Source organism: Jaculus jaculus, chromosome 11 (assembly GCF_020740685.1).
Source record: "Jaculus jaculus isolate mJacJac1 chromosome 11, mJacJac1.mat.Y.cur, whole genome shotgun sequence".
Taxonomy (NCBI): Eukaryota; Metazoa; Chordata; class Mammalia; order Rodentia; family Dipodidae; genus Jaculus; species Jaculus jaculus.
The window spans coordinates 99,121,214-99,144,829 of NC_059112.1; the positions used below are offsets into that span (position 1 = coordinate 99,121,214).

At 48.3% G+C, this 23,616-nt stretch overlaps 1 protein-coding gene across 2 annotated transcripts in view; it reads right to left on the bottom strand.

Moving 5' to 3' along the window:
- Positions 1–3,158: 3,158 nt before the first annotated feature.
- Nde1 (nudE neurodevelopment protein 1) overlaps positions 3,159–23,616 on the bottom strand; it is a 34,245-nt gene continuing 13,787 nt past the window's right edge. The window contains exons 4-9 of one of the 2 annotated variants that reach the window (XM_004652288.2): positions 15,271–15,419; positions 10,705–10,841; positions 7,586–7,765; positions 6,276–6,367; positions 4,260–4,411; positions 3,159–3,318 (exon numbers count right to left, since the gene is read on the bottom strand). In XM_004652288.2, coding sequence (XP_004652345.2) covers positions 3,228–3,318; positions 4,260–4,411; positions 6,276–6,367; positions 7,586–7,765; positions 10,705–10,841; positions 15,271–15,419 — 801 coding nt within the window. In that variant the 3' untranslated portion in view covers positions 3,159–3,227. The other variant, XM_045161843.1, reaches the window with a different exon arrangement.

A 23,616-nucleotide genomic window follows, 5' to 3' on the forward strand; every position in this document is an offset into this window, starting at 1 on the left:
TATGTAGATCTGTTCACTAAGTCAATTTTTTATTCTGTATTATTCAACAGGCTACAGATCTTAGCAGGAAAGCAAGTGAGGAGTTGTCAGGAAAGCTGTGGGTTACTTACACAGTCATCCCAAATGTGTTAGAGGAACTGTACAAATCTGCCACAGCAGGAGGATGATCCAGTCAGAAGTTACTGCCAAGCTGAAGAGGTGGCTTAGCAGTTAAGGCAATTGCCGGCAAAAGCAAAGGGCCCAGGTTCGATTCCCCAAGACCCATGTAAAGCTAGATACAGTAAGTGACGTGTGCATCTGGAGTGTTTGCAGTGGCTAAAGGCCCTGTTGTGACCATTCTCTCTCTTTCTCTATCTGCCTCATTCCGTCTCTCTCTCTCTCTCAAATAAATATTTTTAACTTTTTTTTTTTTATTTATTTGAGAGCAGCAGACAGAGAAAGAGGGAGAGAGAGAGAGAATAGGCACGCCAGGGCCTTCAGCCATTGCAAATGAACTCTAGACGTGTGTGCCCCCTTGTGCATCTGGCTAACGTGGATCCTGGGGAATCGAGCCTCCCACCAAGGTCCTTAGGGTTCACAGGCAAGCGCTTAACCACTAAGCCACCTCTCCAGCCTCTATATATACATATAATATGTATTGGTTTTTCGAGGTAGGGTCTCACTGTACTCCAGGCTGCCCTGGAATTCACTATGTAGTCTCAGGCTGATCTCAAACTCACAGCGATCCTCCTACCTCTGCCTCCTGAGTGCTGGGATTAAAGGTGTGCGCCACCATGCCCAGCTTCCAATAATATTCTTTTAGAAAAAGAAGTTATGGCAGCTTAAGTAGGAAAGCCTTTTTGTCCAGGGCTATCATGGCCACAGTTGGCAAAAAGTGCAGCTATTGATAAATGTCAATGACATTTACATTCCCTAAGCTCTTTCATCTGTTGTTGCTTTATCTTTTCCTTTTCATTACATCAGGTACTTTGCCCTGCAAATTGTGATAGTGGTATTAGAAGTAAAAAATGAAGGATTTGAAAAGAAGTTTTTTTCGAGGTAAGGTCTCGCTCTAGCCCACGCTGGCCTGGAATTCACTATGTAGTCTCAGGGTGGCCTCAAACTCAGTGATCCTCCTACCTCTGCCTCCCGAATGTTGGGATGAAAAGTGAGCACCATGCCTGGCAAGGAATCTTTAACTCTTAAAAAAAAAGAAAAGAAAAGAAACAAGCAGGCCAAGGACCGCTTGCTTTAGGCAGAGGTTGTGTTCACCACAAACGGGTCCATGGCCCAACTCAACAGGGCAGGGAGACAGGCGGGGAGAAAGCTCAGTGCATAGAGCGCTTGTCAATCACGAGTATCTGAATTAACATCTCCAGACCCTTGGGCTGGAGAGATGGCTTAGCGGTTAAGCGCTTGCCTGTGAAGCCTAAGGACCCCGGTTCGAGGCTCGGTTCCCCAGGTCCCACGTTAGCCAGATGCACAAGGGGCGCACGCGTCTGGAGTTCGTTTGCAGAGGCTGGAAGCCCTGGCGCGCCCATTCTCTCTCTCTCTCCCTCTACTGTCTTTCTCTCTGTGTCTGTCGCTCTCAAATAAATAAATAAATAAATAAATAAAATTTAAAATCTCCAGACCCCACATGAAGCCAGACACTGCAGTGTTAGCATCTGTAATCCCGGCATGCCTCTGGGCAGGACAGGTAGCAGAGACAGGAGAATCTGCCAGAAGCTAGCACAGCGAATGCAGCAGTGAATAAGGAGACCCAGCCTCAGACGAGGCAAGCAAGGAGCGACGCCTGAAGTTGTCCTCTGACTTCCACACACACACACATGTAGCATGTGCATGCATGCGCTCACACACAGGAACACGTGTGTACACACACCAGGAGAAAAGAGAAAACAGGAAACAGGTAGTAAAAGATCCCAACCGTTTGTTCCACCCAATGTTAACATAGCTCAAAGGGTATATAAACATTTACTGGCATCATTTCTGCAAAGATGACTTAAATACAAACATTTTAGCCCAGATTTTTGTATTTTGTGACCTAACTAAAGACAAAACAAAAACCCCCACAGAATCACTCAGTCTTGTGAGGAGAGCTGACGTGGAAATAGACACATAAAGCAATGTGTACCGGCCACGCCATCCACCAGCAGGGCAGAGCCTTTTCTTGATTTCATTGTTCTTATTAAAAAAATATAAGTCCATCTTTCCTGACACGGGTTAGAATGTTCCAGGGGGGGACAAACAGCTGCACAGATGAACTGCCCCAGGAACGTCAGTAGTACTTGGAAAGTTCTATTGCCAACTCCAGGCTAGTTTGGCCTGATCTATCAGAAAATAACTTAGTTGCAAAGGGAAGGCTGTTAAGCCGCTGCTCCCGAAGTTACCACGGTCTTTCCACTTCGGTGCAAAGGAGGCGCAGAGGCTGGTAAGCAGCGAAGACGGGCAGGCCTGCCGTCGTAGGGCGGTGGCCGTCCTGGGCTGGTTTTTCCTCTCCCAAGGAAGTTTCCAACAGTGACCTTGTACATGACATCTTGCTGGAACATCAACCAGGTTTCTTCTATGATGGCTGGATGAAGTCTTGTTGTTAGGGGCTACGTGACCAAGGCCAGTCCTCCCTTCAAGGGTCCCCAAGGTCCTGATGCAGATGCCACCCCAATGTCACGGCAGGAGACTCAGGAAAACTAAGCACTGAGGTTTATTTACAAAAGGACAATGTCCCGCTGACCTGAGAAGTACCTGAAAATCAAGTTCACCTCTAAAAACCTCCAGGACAACAGGCAGATTAAATCTCATAGGTCACGGACCACGTCTCTGTGGTCCCCCGTGCCATTAGAGGGGCATTAGAGGGCAGCTCCTCGTCGTAGGGCCGAGTTAGGGGAGCGCTGAGATGGGCTCAGGTCCCCCTTGGAGCAGACCCCAGACACCGGGAGCTCCTGCTGTGGCCATCAGGACTGTGGGGAGCCAACGACCACCCGCACCTGACAGCTGCCTGGGACGTCCTGTGACGCACACACCACCAGTGAGGTCAGATCATGTCACAGGGACAATGCCAGCCTCAATCACTGGCTTGGGCCACATAGCCCGCAGTAAAATACGGCAACACGAGCGCTCAGTCCTCAAACTTACTTGGAAAGCCAACAACCAAGATGTGAGTGGCGGGGGGGGGGGGGGGGGGGGAGGGGATGGGGGTGACAGGTAAGCATGTGCCATAGGGGAAGAGGGGCTCCAGCTCCTGTGGGGCCCTAGAGCAAGAGCTTGACACCCTGGGCAGGCCGCAGCACGGGCGAACAGGGCTGTGAGGGCGGCTTCCCGAACTCCAGGCGTTTTCCCAACCTTCAGACAGAGCAAACCACATTTAGCTGACGGGGCCGCGGTACCAGGAGCAGCTAGCACAGGCCCTGGGGCTCTAAGCATTAATGTCAAGAGGGGGGTAGGCCTCAGTTTTCTCTCCTGTGGAATGAAGGAAAGGACACTGGCTATCTGGCTCCTGATTCCCATGGTTACACACACCAGCCCACCTCAGAGGACTGTCCCAGAGCAGCATCCCCCACCTTCTTTGTCAATTTCACTTGAGGGTTGGAGGGGCTGGGACTTGAACTCAGGGCCTTCTGCTCACTGAGCTATACTTTTTGAATTAATTTTTTAAAAATAAATTCTTAAAAAAGAAAATGTCTAGAGGCCCATTAGTTAAGTTCATGCCACAGATCCATTAGGTTTACTGGCCTGGGATCCAGGGAGATGCAGGCTCACTTTAGGGAATCCCTGAACCTGGAGGTAGTCCTGGCTTTTCTCAAGTCAGAAAGTCAAGCAGGCTGTTAATAGTCAGATCTGACTCTGTCCATGCCATCCCACCCCTGTTCCCCACTGGGTGGCTGGTTTTAGGAATCTAGTCTGGCTAGGATTGTCAGTCCTTCTAGTTTCTGGAAGGTTCTACAGATTTAAAAAGAAAAGAAAATATTCCAAGGGAAGCTCAACTCTCAAACAAGGGATTTAGAAAAGACACCCTCACATAACAACCACAGAATCAAATTATAAACATGTCCTTCCCCTTGGCTGTTTTCCAAATTAGATGTTACCTAATTCTGCCTCAAGCAAAGGGAATATCTGAGGCCAGTCTGGGCTATACAGGGAGACCATGTCCCCTTCCCCCCACCCCCCAAAAAAGAACTAGAGGATAAGGTTTTCTGAAATAATTCTAGAACTTTAAAACAAATGGTGATGGGAGACGGGCAGCATGGTATTCCCATGCCTGACAGTTCATTAAAGGTACTGACCCTTTGTCACCCAAAGGTACACTGGTGCCACTAGGTCGTCTGTCACTGCTGTCTCTGCTCTTGTTCCCTCGCCCTGAGGCTGGGCCACTTGTCCGGCTTGGGGACTGATCATACACGAAGTTCCGACAGGATGCCAGTTTGGACTCCAGGGCCTGGGGAAAAATGTACTTTTGTTATTCAAGTTCAAGGCAGGAACTGGGGGGGGGGGGGTGTCTGCTCAGCATACGGAAGGTTCTGTCTTTACCACTGCATAAACCAGGTGTGGTGGCACATATCTGGATGCAGGAAAATCAGAAGTTTAAGGTTATCCTTGGCTACACTGTGAGTTCGAGGCTAGCCTGTGTTACATGAGGCCTTATCTCAAAAACAGAAGAAGGCCCCTCCCCCAAAGGAGAATGAGATTAACTTCTGGACCTGTTTGCTCTTGTTTATCTGGTTGAAACCACACAGAGGTTTACGTGAGCACTTGAACTTACAGTAAAGGAACCTCAATATCCATGGAGAAAAAAAAATCAAAGCCATAAGCTAAAATGTAAGGACTGAGCTGCCAGCACTGATAAGATGTAGTTTTGAATATATACCCATTCGGCCCCACAAAAAGCTGGCAGGGTAGAGGTTAGATGGCCTCTCAGGGGATCCCCCCCCTCCAAGGTAGGGTTTCACTCTATCTCAGGCTGACCTGGAATTCACTATGTCATCTCAGGGTGGCCTCGAACTCATGGCAATCCTCCTACCTCTGCCTCCCAAGTGCTGGGATTAAAGGTGTCTGCCAGCATGCCCAGCTCTTTTTTGTTGTTGGGTTTTTTTTGTTGTTGTTGTTGTTTGTTTTTTGAGAGAGAGAGACTAGAGTATGCCAGGGCCTCCTACCACTACAAATGAATTCCAGACACATGTGCCACTTTGCGTCATTTGGCTTTACATGTGGGTACCAGGGAACTGAACCCAGGCCATCAGGCTATGCAAGCAAGTGCCTTTAACCACTGAGCCATCTCCCCAATCTAGTTTTTTGTTTGTTTTTTAAAATAAAACAATTATGAAGAATTCTATGTTATAAATTAAGAACAAAAGAATTCCTCCTTGGAATTAATACAAAACTCAGAAGGTCAAGTTCTTTGCCCTGGCTTATAATTATTTTTTAAATCATTTTATTTATTTATTTATTTGATACAGAGGGACAGACAGAGAAAGAGAGAATGGGCATGCCAGGGCCTCTAGCCACTGCAAACGAACTCCAGATGCATGTGCCACGAAGTGCATCTGGCTAACGTGGGACCTGGAGAATTGAGCCTGGGTCCTTAGGCTTTGCAGGCAAGTGCCTTAACCGCTAAGCCATCTCTCCAGCCCTTATTTTTGTTTTTGAGGTAGGGTCTCGCACTAGCCCAGGCTGACCTGGAATTCACTATGTATTTTCAGGCTGGCCTTGAACTCACAGTGATTCTTGTACCTTGGCCTCTCAAGTACTGGGATTAAAGGCTTGCCCTGACTTTTTAATATGTCCTGCTAAATGGCCAGAGACACCCATTTTCAAATGGCCCTTGGTTTTTTTCAAACCAAGATAAGACCGTAAACTGGGCATGGTGATGCATACCTATATCCTTAGCTCTTGAGAGGCTGAGGTAGGAGGATTGCTATGAGTTTGAAGCCAGCCTGGGCTATGTAGTGAGTTTCAGGTCAACTTAGCTACAGAATGAGACTTAAGTCTCCAACAAATCAGAAGCATTAGCCACTACCCGACTCCGACTCCCTACTGTCTCAGATGACCTGCAGGAAAAGCAGAAGACACTGGGAACAAGGTAGGACTGGGAGACTTGGGTTCTGAGCTCAGGCCTTTCGGCAACAGTAGCTTGCTACCCCACACCTCGTATTTCTGCTCAGGGATGCTGTAGGAAGGACAAGCTGCGTCTCAAGCCCACCGTGCCTCCATGAAAGGAGGGAGGGCCCAGTAAATGAGCCCCTCACCCCTCCCGACGGACAAGCAAGAAGGCGCATGAAACCCCCAGGAAGGCTCGGCCTTACCCCCACTTTCCGCAGCAGGTCTCCCACTATGTTGAGGGCGGATATCCGGGCTGCCGGTGTGAGTGGAGTCCCACTATTAGAGCTGTCCAGACCTGGGCGTGCAAGAAAGAGAGCGCATCACACACCATCCCGCAGTCCGTGTACTTGAAGCTGTGGGGGAGGGACGCGAGGGCAGGGACCGAAGTGGCTGTCTTCCTGTTTGTAATAAGCAAGTGCTTTTCACTGCTGAGCGAGTTCCCCAGCCCTGTGTCTTCCCTTTGACTCTGGCTGCAGTCCTATTTCATTCCGGAGCTAAGTGGACAACATGCCCAGACTAGAGGATGACAGAATTTTTGCATCTCTATGAGGATTATAATAAGCATCGATTTTTCCATGTTAATCGTTCGTGTGTGTACTATGCATGCGTGGTGTGGTGTTTGTAGGACGTGAATAGTACATGTGGGTATGGTGTGATGTGTGTTTGTAGCGTATGTATGTGTGTGTGGGTGCAAGTACACTGCCTGTGCACACGTGAGGAGGCCACAGGAGAATGCTGAGTGCTCTCTTCCGTCACTCACTGCATGTTTCCTTTACACAGAATCTCTTCTCGAACCTACAGCTGCCATTCTCAGTCAGGCTGGCTGACCAGTGAGCCCTAGTAATTCTTCTCTCTTTGCTCCCCACAGGACTGGGGTTACAGGCCTGCTTTTTTTTTTTTAATTATTTATTTATTTATTTATTTGAGAGTGACAGACACAGAGAGAAAGACACATAGAGGGAGAGAGAGAGAACGGGCGCGCCAGGGCTTCCAGCCTCTGCAAACGAACTCCAGACGCGTGCGCCCCCTTGTGCATCTGGCTAACGTGGGACCTGGGGAACAGAGCCTCGAACCGGGGTCCTTAGGCTTCACAGGCAAGCGCTTAACCGCCAAGCCCTCTCTCCAGCCCAAGGCCTGCTTTTGATACGGGTGCTGGACAGACTCTCATGCTTGTGTGGCAAGTGCTCTTACCCACGGAGAAACCTCCCCACCCAACATGTTAATCTTTTCTAATGTCTTTATTTATTTATTTGCAATGCATGTGGGCCCAACAGGGCCTCTTGCTGTTGCAAATGAATGCCAGACAGTTGCACAGTTTTTGTGTCCAGCTTACATGGGTGGCTCAGGAATTGAACCCAGTTTCACACATTGCAATGCCTTACCTCACTGAGCACTTGATTGCTCCCTGCCACACAGCCTGGTCCATCTCACCAGGACCCACTCTAGGTTCCCACCTGGGGAAGCTTCGGGAAACAAAGGAAACCCTACCCACAACCCCATTTCCTTTCCTCACCGTGCCTAAATGCTGCGGGCGTGTTTAACCCAGAGCCGGGGCCTCGGTGAGCTACGGGAGTGGACGGCACGGAGCCCGTGGCCTGGACGGCTGTGTCTGTCCTTTCGGCTGCCCCCGAACCAGGCGCGGGTGTCCTGGGCTTCTCTTGCTTCTGCTGTACAGCCAGCTCCTGCCGCAGATCTGCACCAGGGAAAGGGTTTGGGAACGTAAGTCCTTGCTTTTGGGTGAGGGTGGGAGTGCGGCAAATGTAACTGCTGCTCAGAGAATGCAGCTTCCACCAGGAAACGCTGACCGGAGGGAAACGCACGCGACACTGCCCATCACGCGTGCCAAACAATGCGATTCTCCTGAGTAAATTATTACCACGAAGGTTTGAAATTTGTTAAAAACTGTAACACACGGCCTGGAGGGATGGATGGCTTAGCGGTTAAGGCATAAGCCTGCAAAGCCAAAGGACCCAGGTTCGATTCCCACGTTAGCCAGCTGCACAAGGGGGCGCATGCATCTGGAGTTCATCTGCAGTGGCTGGAGGTCCTGGTGCGCCCATTCTCTCTCTCTTTTTCTCTGTCAAATAAATAAATATATTTTTTAAAAAAACTGTAACACACACTAAACATACTTGTAAAGATTTCAACACAGCAATATAGGTAGAATTCAAAATGAAACATGCTTTTGCAGATATCCCAGAATGTCCCTCCTCAACCATAAGGGATCACTGTAATATATGGACAATTTTTTTTTTTTTTTTTTTTTGTGTGTGTGTGAGAGAGAGAGAGAGGGAGAGAACTGGTGCACCAGGGTCTCCAGCCACTGCAGATGCATGGGCCACCTTGTATGCATGTGCAATCTTGTATGCTTGCATCACTTTGTGCATCTGGCTTACACGGGACCTGGAGAGTTGAACATGGGTGCTTAGGCTTCACAGGCAAGCGCCTTAACTGCTAAGCCATCTCTCCAGCCTTTGTTTGTTATTTTTTTTCTTTTATTCTTAAACAGGGTCTTTAAGTAGGCCAGGCCAGCCTCAAACTCTTGATCCTTCTGTCTCAGTCTCCAGAGCCACTGGTATTATAGGTATGCATCACCACTGTGGTGGTTTAAATCAGATGTCCCCCATAAGTTCATGTGTCTCCAATGCTTGGTTCCCAGCTGATGATAATTTGAGAGGTGGAGCCTTGCTGGAGGTGTGTTGTTGGGAGTGAACTTAGGGGTGTTATAGCCAGATCCCCCTTGATAGAGCTGGGCTCACTCTCTTGATACAATTTCCACCTGCCTTGGCAGAGGTGATGTCCAGCCTCTGCTCATGCCATCTCTCCCCTGCCATCATGGAGCTTCCCCTCGAGACTGTAAGCCAAAATAAAAACTTCCCTCCCATCAGCTGCTTTGATGGTGATGGTGGGTTCATCCCAGCAATGAGAAGGAAACTGAAACTGCCACCTTAGCTTTTCTTTTCTTAAACAAATAGAAACTGAAAAACTTGAAATTGAGAAAAAAGTTATTTACTTGGGGGCTGGAGAGATGGCTTAGCGGTTAAGCGCTCGCCTGTGAAGCCTATGGACCCCGGTTTGAGGCTCGGTTCCCCAGGTCCCACGTTAGCCAGATGCACAAGGGGGCGCACGCGTCTGGAGTTCGTTCGCAGTGGCTGGAAGCCCTGGCGCGCCCATTCTCTCTCTCTCCCTCTATCTGTTGCTCTCAAATAAATAAATAAAAATTGAAGAAAAAAAATATTAAAAAAAAATTGTTTAAAAAAAAAGTTATTTACTTGGGCTGGAGGGATGGCTTAGCGGTTGGGGCATTTGCCTGCAAAGCCAAAGGACCCAGGTTCGATTCCCAAGGACCCACGTTATCCAGATGCACAGGGGGGCACACGCATCTGGAGTTTGTTTGCAGTGGCTGGAGGCCCTGGTAAACCCATATTCTCTCTCTCCCCCTCCCTCTTTCTCTGCCAAATAAATAAATAAATAAGTTATTTACTTGCGTGTATGAGTGTGTGTATGTATGCCAGGGCCTCCTGTTGCTGCAAACAATGCCTGCCTAGCTTACCTGGGTGGCTTGGGGATTGAACTGGGCTGGCAGGCTTTGCAAGCAAGTACCTTTAACTGCTGAGCCGTCTCCCCAATCCCCAACTTAGCTTTCCCATCATGTTTCTCCTCTTTAAAATTTGTTGTTGTTGTTGTTTGTTTTTATTTATTTGAGAGCGACAGAGAGAGAAAGAGGCAGATAGAAAGAGAGAGAGAGAGAAAGAGAGAGAGGATAGGCATGCCAGGGCCTCCAGCCACTGCAAACAAACTCCAGACGCATGCACCCCCTTGTGCATCTGGCTAACATGGGTCCTAGGGAATCAAGCCTCGAACTGGGGTCCTTAGGCTTCACAGGCAAGTGCCTAACTGCTAAGCCATCTCTCCAGACCATGTTTCTCCTCTTTAATACAGTTTATATGTGAACACTGACTGAACAGAAAACATGAGTTGTTTCATTTATTTTATTTTATTTTTTTGGTTTTTCAAGGTAGCATTTCACTCTAGCCCAGGCTGACCTGGAATTCACTATGTAGTCTCAGGGTGGCTCGAACTCATAGTGATCGTCCTACCTCTGCCTCCCAAGTGCTGGGATTAAAGGTGTGCACCACCATGCCCGGCTGAAGGCTCTACCTCTGTAACCATCAATCTCCACAGAGCAGCTGCTGATGAGGTTTCAGAGCCCCAAGTCACCAAGAAGCCACAAAAACATGGGCTGGCTAGCAATCCCACCAGGATTTTCCTCCCCACAAAACTGTCATGCTCCTACCATGTATCACATCAGCCTGGCCGACCCAAAGGCTGCTTTCCTAAGAGAAAGTCGGCTGCTCAGAGGCACAACCCATAACCATGAGTTACTCTCAGAACCCTGAGGCTCTTCCTACAGGTATGCCTGAGGAGTGTTTGTGCCTGGTCTGTAAACACTAATGGCTGACAATTTTGAGCATCAGGCAGGAGACCAAGGCAAGGGCCTACCCAGGGCAGCCCCACATCCTCTCCCAGCCAGCCTGTGTGCAGGATAAAGACAGTCCCGGAAAAGCCCAAGAACAAGATGATGCTGGGGAAAAAGAGAAGACCACACTGGGGAGGGCCAAAGCCTCTGACCTCTAGCTTCATCCTTCAGCCTCTGGACGGATTCTAGAAGATTCTCCTTCTCATCCAGTTCACTCTCCAGAAAGGCATTTCTTTCAATGGCTTGATTCAAGCGTTGCTCAAAGTCCTCCAGGGACATGATTGTGGCTCTGGGTGAGAGAGAGAAGCAAAGTCACTCGAGAGAGCAATGGGGATATCCCTTGGGTGCCTTCAGACCCACAATAGGTAAGGTCAGATGTGCTGAGTGAAAGTCCCAGCACCCATGTGCTCCTAGATGTCACAGCTGTGGGCAAGTCCCTTAGCCTCCTGAGGACGTGGAACATAGCCATGGGCCAAGGCCCCGTCCACGAGGACGTGATCTCTCCGTCGCAGAAAGCAGCATGGTCTAGCTCGTCTTGCAAATAAGCATGCAGAACGGCCGGGTAGGACACACACATAATTTACTAACGTGCATTTTAAAGCTGGCAGAGGAGACCAGCTTTTACCTTTTAATGACTTTAAACTTAAAAGGTCTCAGCGGGGCGTGGTGGCACATGCCTTTAATCCCAGCACTCGGGAGGCACAGGTGGGAGGATCTCTGTGAGTTCGAGGCCACCCTGAGACTACAGAGTGAATTCCAGGTCAGCCTGGGCCAGAGTGAGACTCTACCTCGAAAAAAAAAAAGATCTCAGCACTCAGCCCCCATCCAGCTTGCCCTGCCGACAACCACTTCATGTGCACAGGTTAGATAAGTTCGCTGGAACCGGACAGTAAGGATACTGGGTGTGGTGACACACATCTTTAATCCTAGCACTGGGGAGGCAGAGACAGGAGGATCCTTGGGGCTCACTAGTCAGTCTTGCCTAATTGGTGAGACCCAGGCCAATGACAGACCCTATCTTAAAGGTTTATGGTGTCCCTAAGAAAGACACCCAGGATTGTCCTCTGGTGCACACCCACACCCACACCCCCCCACCCCCCCCACACACACACGGGGGGGGAGGGGAGAGGGTAGAGAGATGATATACAGACAGGAAAAAAAAAAAAAAAGCCTTCAAAACCACATATGCTGTGTCCTTGGACCCAATGATCTCACTTTGGGAACTAGATACTACAGATACAAGCCAGCATAAGGTTATTCATTGCAGCAAAGCTTGTTGTTATAAAGGAATGGAAAGACTCACAGGACACTGGATAAATAAGTCATCATGGTATCATTAAATACCAGCTGCCCAGTAGACTATTGCGTATGTGCTTAGGAATAAAGAAGAACAAAGAATGGCTTGTGTCCTCTCCAAGATCTATTGTTGTGAGAGAAGGCAAGATGTGTGACAGTTTACAGCGCTCTTTTGTGGGGGAAGGACAGGGCAGACAATAAGAACTGGACAGAGGATAGTGTCTCTTTTTATTTGCTTGGATTTGCATTAAAAAACACCTCTGAGCCGGGTGTGATGGCGCACGCCTTTAATCCCAGCACTCTGGGAGGCAGAGGTAGGAGGACTGCCATGAGTTCAAGGCCACCCTGAGATGACAGAGTTAATTCCAGGTCAGCCTGGACCAGAGTGAGACCTTACCTCGAAAAACCAAAAAATAAATAAATAAATAAATAAAATAACAAAACACCTCTGCAGGGGTGGGGGTGCTGGGGATGTGGCTCAGGTCCACCCAGTTCCACACACATGTAAAAAGTGGGGCGTGGCCACACACACCCCTATACTCCAGTATGTGGGAGGGAAGGGTGGCAGTAGGGCAGAGGTTAAAGAATTGCTGGGGCTTGTTTGACCAAAAACAGTCAGCTTCAGAATGAGGAAGAGACAGACACCCATCTCAAAGAAGTAGACACCTCAAGTTCTCCTCAGTCCTCCACACGCACATGCATGGCACACACACATACACACACACACGCTCTACACACATCCATGTGAATGCCCTACTTACTTGTGGGAAGCTACATTGTTGACCCCATTCTCTGTCCCTTCATCCACGCCCTTGTTGTGGCCTCATTGTGGATGGCACATACGTTCCCACCCTCTGACTCAACTTGCCCATCTGGCTTGTTTTTGATCAGTGATACTTGAAAGCCAATGAAACCCTGCTACCAGCCTTCTAGACATCAGACAGGAGGGGCGCACCCCATAACCAACTCGTTATGCGGCTAGGCTAGTAATTCAAATCACAGACTTGGAGCTACACAGAGAATCCGTAATTCCATCCTGGAATAAATGAAAGGCTGACAACTGACCAAGCGGAGTGACCTGTAGCCACTGCAAATGAACCCCAGATGGATGTGCCATGCTATGTATCTGTCTTACATGGATACTGGGGTGTCGAACCTGGGTCCTCAGGCTTTGCAGGCAAGCACCTTAACCATTAAGCCATCTCTCCAGCCCTCAACACATGACTTTTAAAGCAAAAAATAGAACAATGTAGTTTGGACTGTACAATATCCATAGATGTTAACAGACACTGTAATTACAGCATGATGTGCAATGGAGAGACTCTAGGCTTATAAAGTGGCTACATTTTGTAGGATGTGACACAGTATTAACTCAGTAGACTAAAAAACTGAACATGGGTACTGTAGCCCTGCAAATAGCTCCTGAAGAATGCGAGGATCTTTGAGAACATGTCTCAATACGGGTGTGGGCTTAAGATGTCCACTTGTCAAAAGTGACAGAGGGCTGCAGAGATGGCTTAGTGGTTAAGATGCTTGCCTGCGAAGCCTAAGGTCCCGGGTTCGATTCCCCAGGACCCATATTAAGCCTGATGCACAAGGTGGTACATATGTCTGGAGTCCGTATGCAGTGGCTGCAAGTTCTGGTGGGCCCATTCTCTCTTTCTGCCCCTCTCTCTCTCAAATAAATAAATAAAAGTAAGTTTTAAAAAGTGACAGAACTGGGGGTTGGAAAAATGGCTTAGCAGTTAAGGCACTTGCCTGTGAAGCCTAAGGACCCAGGCTCGATTCTCCAGGTCCCACGTAAACCAGATGCACATGAAGATACATGTGTCTGGAGTTCATTTGCAGTGGCTAGAGGCCCTGGTGCACCCATTCTCACTCTGTCTCTCTCTCCCCTCCACCCATCTCTCTGTCTCTAATAAATAAATAAATAAATAAAAATAAAGCTTTTTTTTTTTTTAAAGCGATAGAACTGGGGAGCCAGGAAGATGGATAACGTGCTCGCTGTTCAATCCCCGGACTTCATGTAAAAAGCTGGAAGCTAGCTGGGTGTTGTGGTGCACATCTTTAATCCCAGCACTGGGGAGGCAGAGGTAGGAGGATCACCTTGAGTTTGAGGCCACCCTGAAACTACATAGTGAATTCCAGGTCAGCCTGGGCTAGAGCGAGACCCTACCTCGAAAAACAAACAAAAAACAAAACAAAACAAAAAAAAACGGTGGAAGCTGAGGTGGGCTTCTATAATCCCAGCACACTGATGCTCGTGGAAAGATGAGAGGAAGAGATAATTTCCTGGGATGCTTGTGGGGAGCACAGCTAAGAACAGCAGGTGAGAAGCTCTGCCTCAAGTGAGGTGGACAGACGAGGACATGGACATTGTCCTTGACCTCCACACGTGCATGGCTCATGCATGCTCACACATGAACATAAATAATAAAAATTTCAGAACAGCCAGGTATGGTGGCGCACGCCTTTAATCCCAGCACTGGGGAGGCAGAGAGGTAGGAGGATCACCTTGAGTTTGAGGCCACCCTGAGACTACACAGTGAATTCATGTCAGCCTGGGCTAGAGTGAGACCCTACCTCGAAAAACCAATAAATAAATAAATAAGTAAATAAAGTGCCTACAATCAGAACAATCATCCTGTAAATTTTATGAATATTCTGACTCGGAACATCACGTTGAGAAACACCGTTATTGGGCTGGGGCTCAGGCCGCACAAGCACGAGGTCCTGACTCTGAACCCCTGTCACTACTGTGCAGGACGTGGCGGAGTCCCTGTGATCCAGCACTTGGGGGGTGGGGACGGGTCCCCGGGGAAGGCTTGCTAGCTAGGCTCGCTGCATCCAAAAGCTCCGGGTTCACGCAAGAGAGCCTGCATCAGCAAACAACGTGGAGAGTGAGCGAGGAAGATACCTGACATTAACCTCTGGTCTCCACGGGCACCTGTGCACACATGTGCGCCCACACTCATGCCAATATGCACACCGCACACACACCCTGAAAAAAAAAATTAAAAAGAAAACAACTATTCTTTGAACATTTCCTTGCCTACGGTCCTAGCACTCTGAATGCGCCTGGTCTTGTCTGAACATGCTCTTAGCACATGTTTGTCCTTACCTCACACTCTTTCCTAACAGGTATTCATCTGAGAAACTCTGCCAACGTCGTCTCATCAGGGGCAAGCTGATGTACCCTACTTCCCACCACGCAGCCCCTGGACCTGCAGCAGCCCTAAGTGCTGCACCGAATTAAGCAGCTCTTATTTCCTATGTGCTTTTCTCCCACTAGCCAGCAGGGCACCAAGCTTGCCTTTGCTCATCGCTGAGTTCTCCACGCCCAACTCAGTGCTTGGCACCCTGCTGGAGGACCGAGGGTGGGAGAGACGCCAGGCTCGCCCGGTCTCTCTCTCCCGCCGTACCGTTTGGCTCTCTCCAGGTCGTCGTTGGCTTGCTCCAGCTCCCTGATGTACTTCTGCAGCTGATCCTTAATGGCTTTGGTCTGGGCCAGGTCGTCCTCCAACGCTGAGATCTGCCGGTAGCCTTCGGAATGCTGCGTCTCAAACTTCTCCTGAAGGACGCAAGCAACGCTGGTCAGCGATTTAAGACTTGGGCAAGGCACGCTGATCTCTCTTCCCTGTCGTTGCCTTACAAATATATGAAAGGTCACCTGTGGATGGCACACTCTCCTTGTGAGAGACGCCTGATGCCTTGGACCACCAAGCACCCACTCCTCCGCCCCAGCAGTGGCACCCTAACTTCTTAGGGGATTTCCCTCCCTGCATTTTAGTCTCTTTGGGGCACCTTTTCTTATCACCCCCATGAGGTGGCTCCACATCTCTCTCCCGGCCACCCCTGTTCTCAGTCAACAGAACCTTCTCTCCACAGTCCTGGAACTTCAAATGAGTGAAGGAAGATGCTGGGAACAGGTGACAGTTACTCAAAGCAGGTGTGTCCAGACCAACCATTCCAACCACGTGCCTGCCAGTCCCCAGAGCGTGCTCTCTCTCTCTCACACACACACATACACAGAGCCTCTTCAAATACACTATTTAGGGTGTCCAAAGAGAGTCACATAACCCTCCCCAAGCCGCACCTAGAACTCAATGCGGAGCTGCCTCATACACTCTCACTGTCCTGGAGAGTACCAGCAACGACCGTGTTGCTCATACCTCACAAGGCAACACCAGGTACTTGCTGTGGCAACTGTCCTAACCTGTTGACCCAAGACACTTCCCTGCAGTGTGGGGGGAGGGAAGGGAAACCATTAAGGGAAGAGAAGAGAAAGGAAACTGACAGATTACCAATAGAAGCTCAGAGTGATCGGCTAGTGCTTTCTAAGTGCAAGGGCCAACCCAGATGACAGCTCAACGTTCAGCTATTGCCCAACTGGAGCAGCTAACATTCGTTGCATGCATATTTAGTGCCAGATGTTGGGCTGGTATACTTTAAGTCATTTGATCCCATTGAAGAGATGTATCAACTGAGGCTTCGTTATTTACCTAGCCCCAAGACAGCCTGTAACAAATGACTGAGCCAAGCAAGATCAAGAGTTTGTGCTCTTAAAGCAACAATGCTGGGCAGTACAGCGAGAGTGTGGGGAGATGGCTCAGCACTTAAAAGTGCTTGCTTTATAAGCCTGTCGACCACAGTTTGGATCCTCAACACCCACATAAAGCCAGATGCAGAGCATCGCACAGGTCTGTAATCCCAATGAATCCATGACAATGCGAGGCAATCAGAAGAATCGGGAAGCTCACAGGGAAGCTCCTCTGGCCTTCCCGGCAGCAAACAAGAGAGACCCTGTCTCAAACAAGGCGGAAGGACCTCCACATGGGCACCACAGCACGTGTGTGTCCACAGACAGAGCACACACGGCGACATCTCCAGCCCCCCACCACAATGCTAGCCCATATCAATGCAGGTCACCACAAGACAGTCCAGCTCCCACCTGACCCTCCTCCTCTACCTCCCCACCCCTGCTTCCTCTCTTTTTTTTTTTCTTCCGTTTTTCGAGGTAGGGCCTCACTCTAGCTCAGGCTGACCTGGAATTCACTATGTAGTCTCAGGGTGGCCTTGAACTCATGGTGACCCACCTCTGCCTCCCAAGTGCTAGGATTAAAGATGTGCACCACCACGCCCAGTTCTTTCTTTCTTTTTCTTGACGTTCTTTTCTTTCTTTCTTTCTTTTTTCTTTCTTTCTTTCTTTCTTTTTTTTAATTATTTATTTATTTATTTATTTATTTGAGAGCGACAGACACAGAGAGAAAGACAGATAGAGGGAGAGAGAGAGAATGGGCGCGCCAGGGCTTCCAGCCTCTGCAAATGAACTCCAGACGCGTGCGCCCCCTTGTGCATCTGGCTAACGTGGGTCCTGGGGAACCGAGCCTCGAACCGGGATCCTTAGGCTTCACAGGCAAGCGCTTAACCGCTAAGCCATCTCTCCAGCCCTCTTTCTTTCTTTCTTTCTTTCTTTCTTTCTTTCTTTCTTTCTTTCTTTCTTTCTTTCAGATAAGGTCTCATTATGTAGTCTAGACTAGACTGGAATTCATGATCCTCCCATGTCAGTTTCCCAAGTACTGGAATTATAGACATGAACCACCACGCCTGGCTCTTGCTCCTCTGTGAACTCCTTTCCTTCATCAAACACCCTTCCTAGCTTCTCTCAACACGGAAGGAAAGAGCGCGTGCGCGTACAGACACACACACACACACACACACACACACACACACACACACACCCCACTATAGAGGCCCAATCGGGTCTGATCTGAAAGTTAAGAAATGACAAAGGCAAGCTCCTCTTCCTGACTCAGTCCAGTAAACAACACTGTTGCTAGAAACAGTCTGAGGTGCCAGGAGATGATGTCATGGTGCCCTGCTGGAGAGGCATAGTGAGGGCCACTGTGAAAGAAGGCAGCCTTAGAGCAGCCAATGATTCACTCGTGGGGTGACAGCAGGAGGGCCTCCCACATCCTGCTGGGGCGCCTCTCTCACTCACAGTTCCTGGCCAAGACCAGAGAGCAAGCTGTCTGCACTTGAGGAAACAGCAGCTCATGCCACATGCACACGAACACACACCAGCCAATGCCCAGGCATTGCTTCACCTGGGGGCCTCTCCACACGAAACAGAAGCCTACTTAGCCTTACATTACATGAGCCTTACTTCCAAATACAGATGCCAAGAGGAGGCAGAGAACAGGCTCCTCTGCTGGTATACAGACTCGGAGGGCCGACTCTGAACTGGTGACACCAAAGCTGTGACTTTCAGGCTGTGCTTGTCACTAGGGGCTGATGACGAAAGGCCGTCAGCTGACGGAGGCATCCACAGACGGTGTGTCTGATCCCTCACTGGCTTCTGTCCTCAACATGGGATGGAGCAGTCAGCTGGCAAGCAGCCCACCTCAGCGGACACACCTGTCGTGGGTGACAAGTGTTCACGGGTGTTGGGATTTCTGCTCTCCTTTGTGCCCCGAGTCTTGTACCTCTGTCACGGGGTCCTAATGAAGTGTACCATCACTCAGTAACACAGCAGTGTTCACTCGGCATCTGTGGAGGACGTCCTACTCTCCCGGGAACGGGGTCTAGGTCTCTGCTGACATAGTTGGATGCAGGCTGGGTGTGGCCAAGACCTTCTAACTCTCAAGGGAAATCAGAAATCCAGGTTTGTCTGGGAAGCATTTTAGATCTTAGATTTTGATATATATATACATATATATATATTTGATATATATATATATATATATATATATATACATTTAATTTTTTTATTTATTTGAGAGTGACAGACAGAGAAAGAGGCAGAGAGAGAGACAGAGAGAGAGAGAGAGAATGGGCGCGCCAGGGCTTCCAGCCACTGCAAACGAACTCCAGACGCGTGCGCCCCCTTGTGCGTCTGGCTAACGTGGGACCTGGGGAACCGAGCCTCAAACCGGGGTCCTTAGGCTTCACAGGCAAGCGCTTAACCGCTAAGCCATCTCTCCAGCCTGGATTTTGATATATATTTAAATCTTAAAATCTTGACACCTGCCGGGTGGATTTTGATATATATTTAAATCTTAAAATCTTGACACCTGCCGGGCGTAGTGGTGCACACCTTTAATGCCAGCATTCAGGAGGCAGAGGCAGGAGGATCACCACTGAGTAGGAGGCCGCCCTGAGACTACATACTGAATTCCAGGCTTGCCTGGACTAGAGTGAAACCCCACCTAGAAAAACCAAAAAAAAAAGAAAGAAAGAAAATTTTAAGACCTTCTGGAGGGCTGAGCAGGAGTACTATGAATTTAAGGCCAGCCTGGGCTACAGAATGAGTTGTTCCAGGTCGACCTGAGAGGAGTGAGGCCTTGTCTCAAGATAAAAACAAACCTTTTAAGGCAAATTGGGCCAGTTAGGCAGGTCTACAGCCCAAGTTACTAGAGACAGAAGTTGGCAAGCTCAAAACCTGCCATGAATACAACATGAGTTCAAGACCAGCTTGGGTGACTTGGCAAGACCCTGTCTCAAAACAAAAAGCAAAGAGGGCCAGAGTACAGCTCAGGGTACAGTACTTGCCTAGCAATCAATTTACTCGGGAATGTGTGAGCAGAAGAACGCTGTATGGATGGACACTGATGCAAGCATTACAAGAGGCAAATGGGGGGATGTGCCGGGAGAGCTGAGGTGCTGTGTGTAGAGGCGAAAATACCCTCAGCCTTGCTCTGTGCCTAGAAATTTTCAGGGTGATTCTCCATGGGAGGGATTACATCCCTGATACTGAAAACTTAAAACAGGGGTAGTCATGAGCCCTAGGGGTGTAACATCTGCTGCTGTCTGGTTACATGTATATACTATGCTTCTCAAACTGCCCAGTAAGCACTTCTCTTAATGTTCATACCCTTATATTAATGCTATTCTCACTTTTGATAGAGAATCTTCTCTTTTCAGATGGCAGTGACCTTGGGATGACTCAGAAGGCATCATAGTGCTGGAAAGAAGTGACCAGAGTGCTCAGTACTATAATATCTCTATTACACCTTCCAAGGCTCAGGATCCACTGCAGAAGAGGTGGTGGAAAGAATGTCAGAGCCAAAGGAAGGGCAGGACTCCTTACAACATGCCCCCCCACCCAGACATAAAATGGCCTGGATATCCATGACCTCACCGTGCCTGACACTACCTACACAAGACCGTCATAATAGGAGGAAAAGATCATGACATCAAAGTAAAAGAGAGACTGATTGAGATGGGGAGGGGGTATGATGGAGAGTGGAATTTCAAAGGGGAAGTGGGGGGGAGGGAGGGTATTACCATGGTATCTTTTTTATAATCATGGAAGCTGTTAATAAAAATTTGAAGAAAAAAAATTTCAGGGTGAAATGTTGAATAAAAGTCACTAATAGAGCCAGAGGTGGTGGTGCACACCTTTAATCCCAGCGCTTGGGAGGCAGAAGTAGGAGGATCACTGAGTTTGAGGCTACCCTGAGACTACATAGTGAATTCAGCCTGAGCTAGAGTGAGACCCTACCTTGAAAACCCGAAAGAAAAAAAGTCACTAATAGATGTGGATCTACAGACAGCCACGTTGGCCTCTTTGGCATGCATCATAAACTAAACTTCTTTGCTGTGTTGCCAATGTCTTGGTGAGGTCCTTTCTTCCCCGCCAGAAATCCCTGATGCATTTGCTGCTCTTTGTCCCATGCAATTGAATTCCAGGTTTCCACATGACACTCTCTCTCTAATTTGTTTTTATTTATTTATTGAGAGAGACAGTCTGGGCACACCAGGGCCTCTTGTTACTACAAATGAACTCCAGACACATGTGCCACTTTGTGTGTCTGGCTTTATGGGGGCACTGGGGAATCGAACCCGGGCAATCAGGCTTTGCAATCAAGCTCCCTTAACTGCTGAGCCATCTCTCCAGCCCCATCGTCCTCACTCTTGAGTCTGCCTGAGATGATCTAAGTGAACATTTTGTCATCTACATCCTCCAAGTCACAAGCTGTTGGCTGTACACACACTGTTCACACACCAACTAAAGGCTTCTCAGCTCCTCAATCTTCCCAACCCTGTGCAACTTTCTCTCTTAGAGTCTCGCACATCAGAACCAAGTAAGAGAAACCATTTCCCTAACTGCCTCATTGATATTGGGTTTATCTTCCAAAAGAAGCTTCCAGAAGGAAGCACATTTCACTGCCCTTGCATGTAGGATAGGGTTTATATCTCTCTTGCCACCAGATTGCTCACCAAAATTTATGCAGGAGATTTAAAGAGAGGAGTGAGGACGTAGTTCAATTGGTACAGTGTTTGCCTAGCATGCGCCTGGGTTCTGTCCCCAGCATCGCATAAAACAGGAGTGGTAGTCCATGCCTAGAATCCCAGCACTCAGGAGGTAGATCATAAATTCAAGGTCATCCTCAACTACATGGTGTTTGAAGTCACTCTGTCTCAAAAGTAAATAAATAATAAAGAGTGTTGAGAGAGACAAACTTGCCAGGGTCCTGCCCAGACTTACTAAGAAACCAAGTCTCAGAGTGTGAACACAGTAAGGCACAGGTTCATGTCTGTCTTTTCTTTTTTTAAATATATTTTACTTATTTGAGAGAGAGAATGGCACGTCAGGGCCTTCGGCTGCTGCAGATGGAGTCCAAATGCACACACCCCCTTGTGCATCCGGCTTATGTGGGTCCTAAAGAGTCAAACGGGAGGGATCCTTTGGTTTTGCAGGCACATGTCTTAACTGCTAAGCTACCTCTCCAGCCCGACTGTCTCATCCTTATGACACTGGCTTGGTGGGGTTGCCAGGCAACAAGGACAGAGAGCTGGGCTCTGAGACACAGCATACACTTGGTCATCTGCCACCGAATGTATAACTGCTCTCTCACTCTCTTATAAATAAGTAAATAAATAATAATAATAAAAAAAGGCTGGGTGTGGTGGCACACGCCTTTAATCCCAGCACTCGGGAGGCAGAGGTAGGAGGATCACCGTGAGTTCGAGGCCACCCTGAGACTACATAGTGAATTCCAGGGCAGCCTGGGCTAGAGTGAGACCCTACTTCGAAAAAAAAGGCTGTGAAGGGACTGGAGAGATGTCTCAGTGGTTAAAGCTGTTTGCTTGCTAAGCCTGATGATCTGGGTTCATTTCCCCAATATCCACATAAAGCCAGATGCACAAGGTGGTGCGTGTGTCTGGAGTTCATTTGCAGTGGCTGGAGGCTCTGTTGGGCCCCAACTCACTCTCTCTTTGTCTCTTTCTCTCTGACTCTCTCTCTCAAGTAAATAATTTTTTTTTTTTTTTTTTAAGGGCAGTGAAGACTGCTCAGCAGTTAAAGACACATGTTTACAAAGTCTGCTGGCCTGGGTTCAATTTCCCAGGACCACATAAAGTCAGATGCAAAAAATGTGGCATATAACTGGAGTTCATTTGCAGTGGCAAGAGACCCTGGCATGCCCATTCTCATCCTTTCTCTCTCATAAATAAATAAATGAAAAAAATTTAAAGAATGTATAAGTGGCACAATCTCTGCCCTTTAGGTAGCAATGCCCTGGGTACCTGGCTATGTCTGGAGAAATTTTAGGCTGTCAAAATCTCAAGGGGGAGGAGAGCAAGTGGCAACTACTAGATGGAGGCCAGAGATGCTACTCAACATGGAATTGCCCCTCTCAACAGTGCCCAGCCTCAAATATCAATAGAGCAGTTACCTTTTATCTGTGGGGAGGATACATGCCTATACCCTCTGTTATGCCTGAAATTTCAGACAGTACCAAGCCCTTAGACTGCTTTTATTTTTTTGGTTTATTTTTATTTGAAAGCAACAGACAGAGAGAGAGGGAGAGAGAATGGGCGCACCAGGGCCTCCAGCCAACTGCAAACGAACTCCAGACACGTGTGCCACCTTGAAATTTTTTAAAGTTTTTTTTAGATACTGTTTTATCTAAACCATGATAAAGTTTAACTTATAAACTCTAAGAAATTAATAATAATAAAATAGAACAATAATACAAACATTCCATATTGGTGGTGACTTGAATGAAATGTTCCCTACAGGCTTATGTGGTCCCCAGCTGGTGGCAATTTGGGAGACTCGTGGGGCCTTTGGGAAGTGTGTCATTGGGGTAAGCTTTGAGGTTCATTAGTCCAGCCCACTGGGTATTCCAGAGCTCACTCGGACTCCTTTCTTCCCACAGAGCTACTGATGTGGGGGTGTGACCCTGGCTTCCTGCTCTGGCTGGTCATGCTTCTCCTGCACTTGAGGGTATAAACTGAAATCAACCCTTTCCTCCCCAAAGCAGCTTTCGGCACTTTTGGTGGGGTGTTTGCCCCAGTGAGGAGAAGATAAATATAGCACCATGATAAGACTGTTTACATCTAGAAGTTTTCATTTAATCTGTTTGAATTTCAGTTGATAACAGGTAACTCAAACCATGGAAAATAAAGCCACAGACATGGGGACGGGGGTGGGGGGAAGTGGGGGAAAGGACTATACTGCCCAATTAAGAAACCTGCTTGTCACTGGCATGGTCCAGAAGAATGTTCTACAATAACAGAGAGGTTGTATGGCCCCTGTACCCAACAATGAGATCCACAAGTCACATGTGCCTACAGAAGACCTGAATGTGGCCAGCATAATAGTTTTTCATTCACTTGCATTCCAGTAGCTGTGGGCAGCTAAAAGCTACTACACAGGACTGTGTAATATTACCAGCAATTCTATAGACATCTGCGATACTCTTTGTCCCCTGGGAAATCAGTATGGGCCACCAAGAAGGGCCCCTGGACACATATATGAC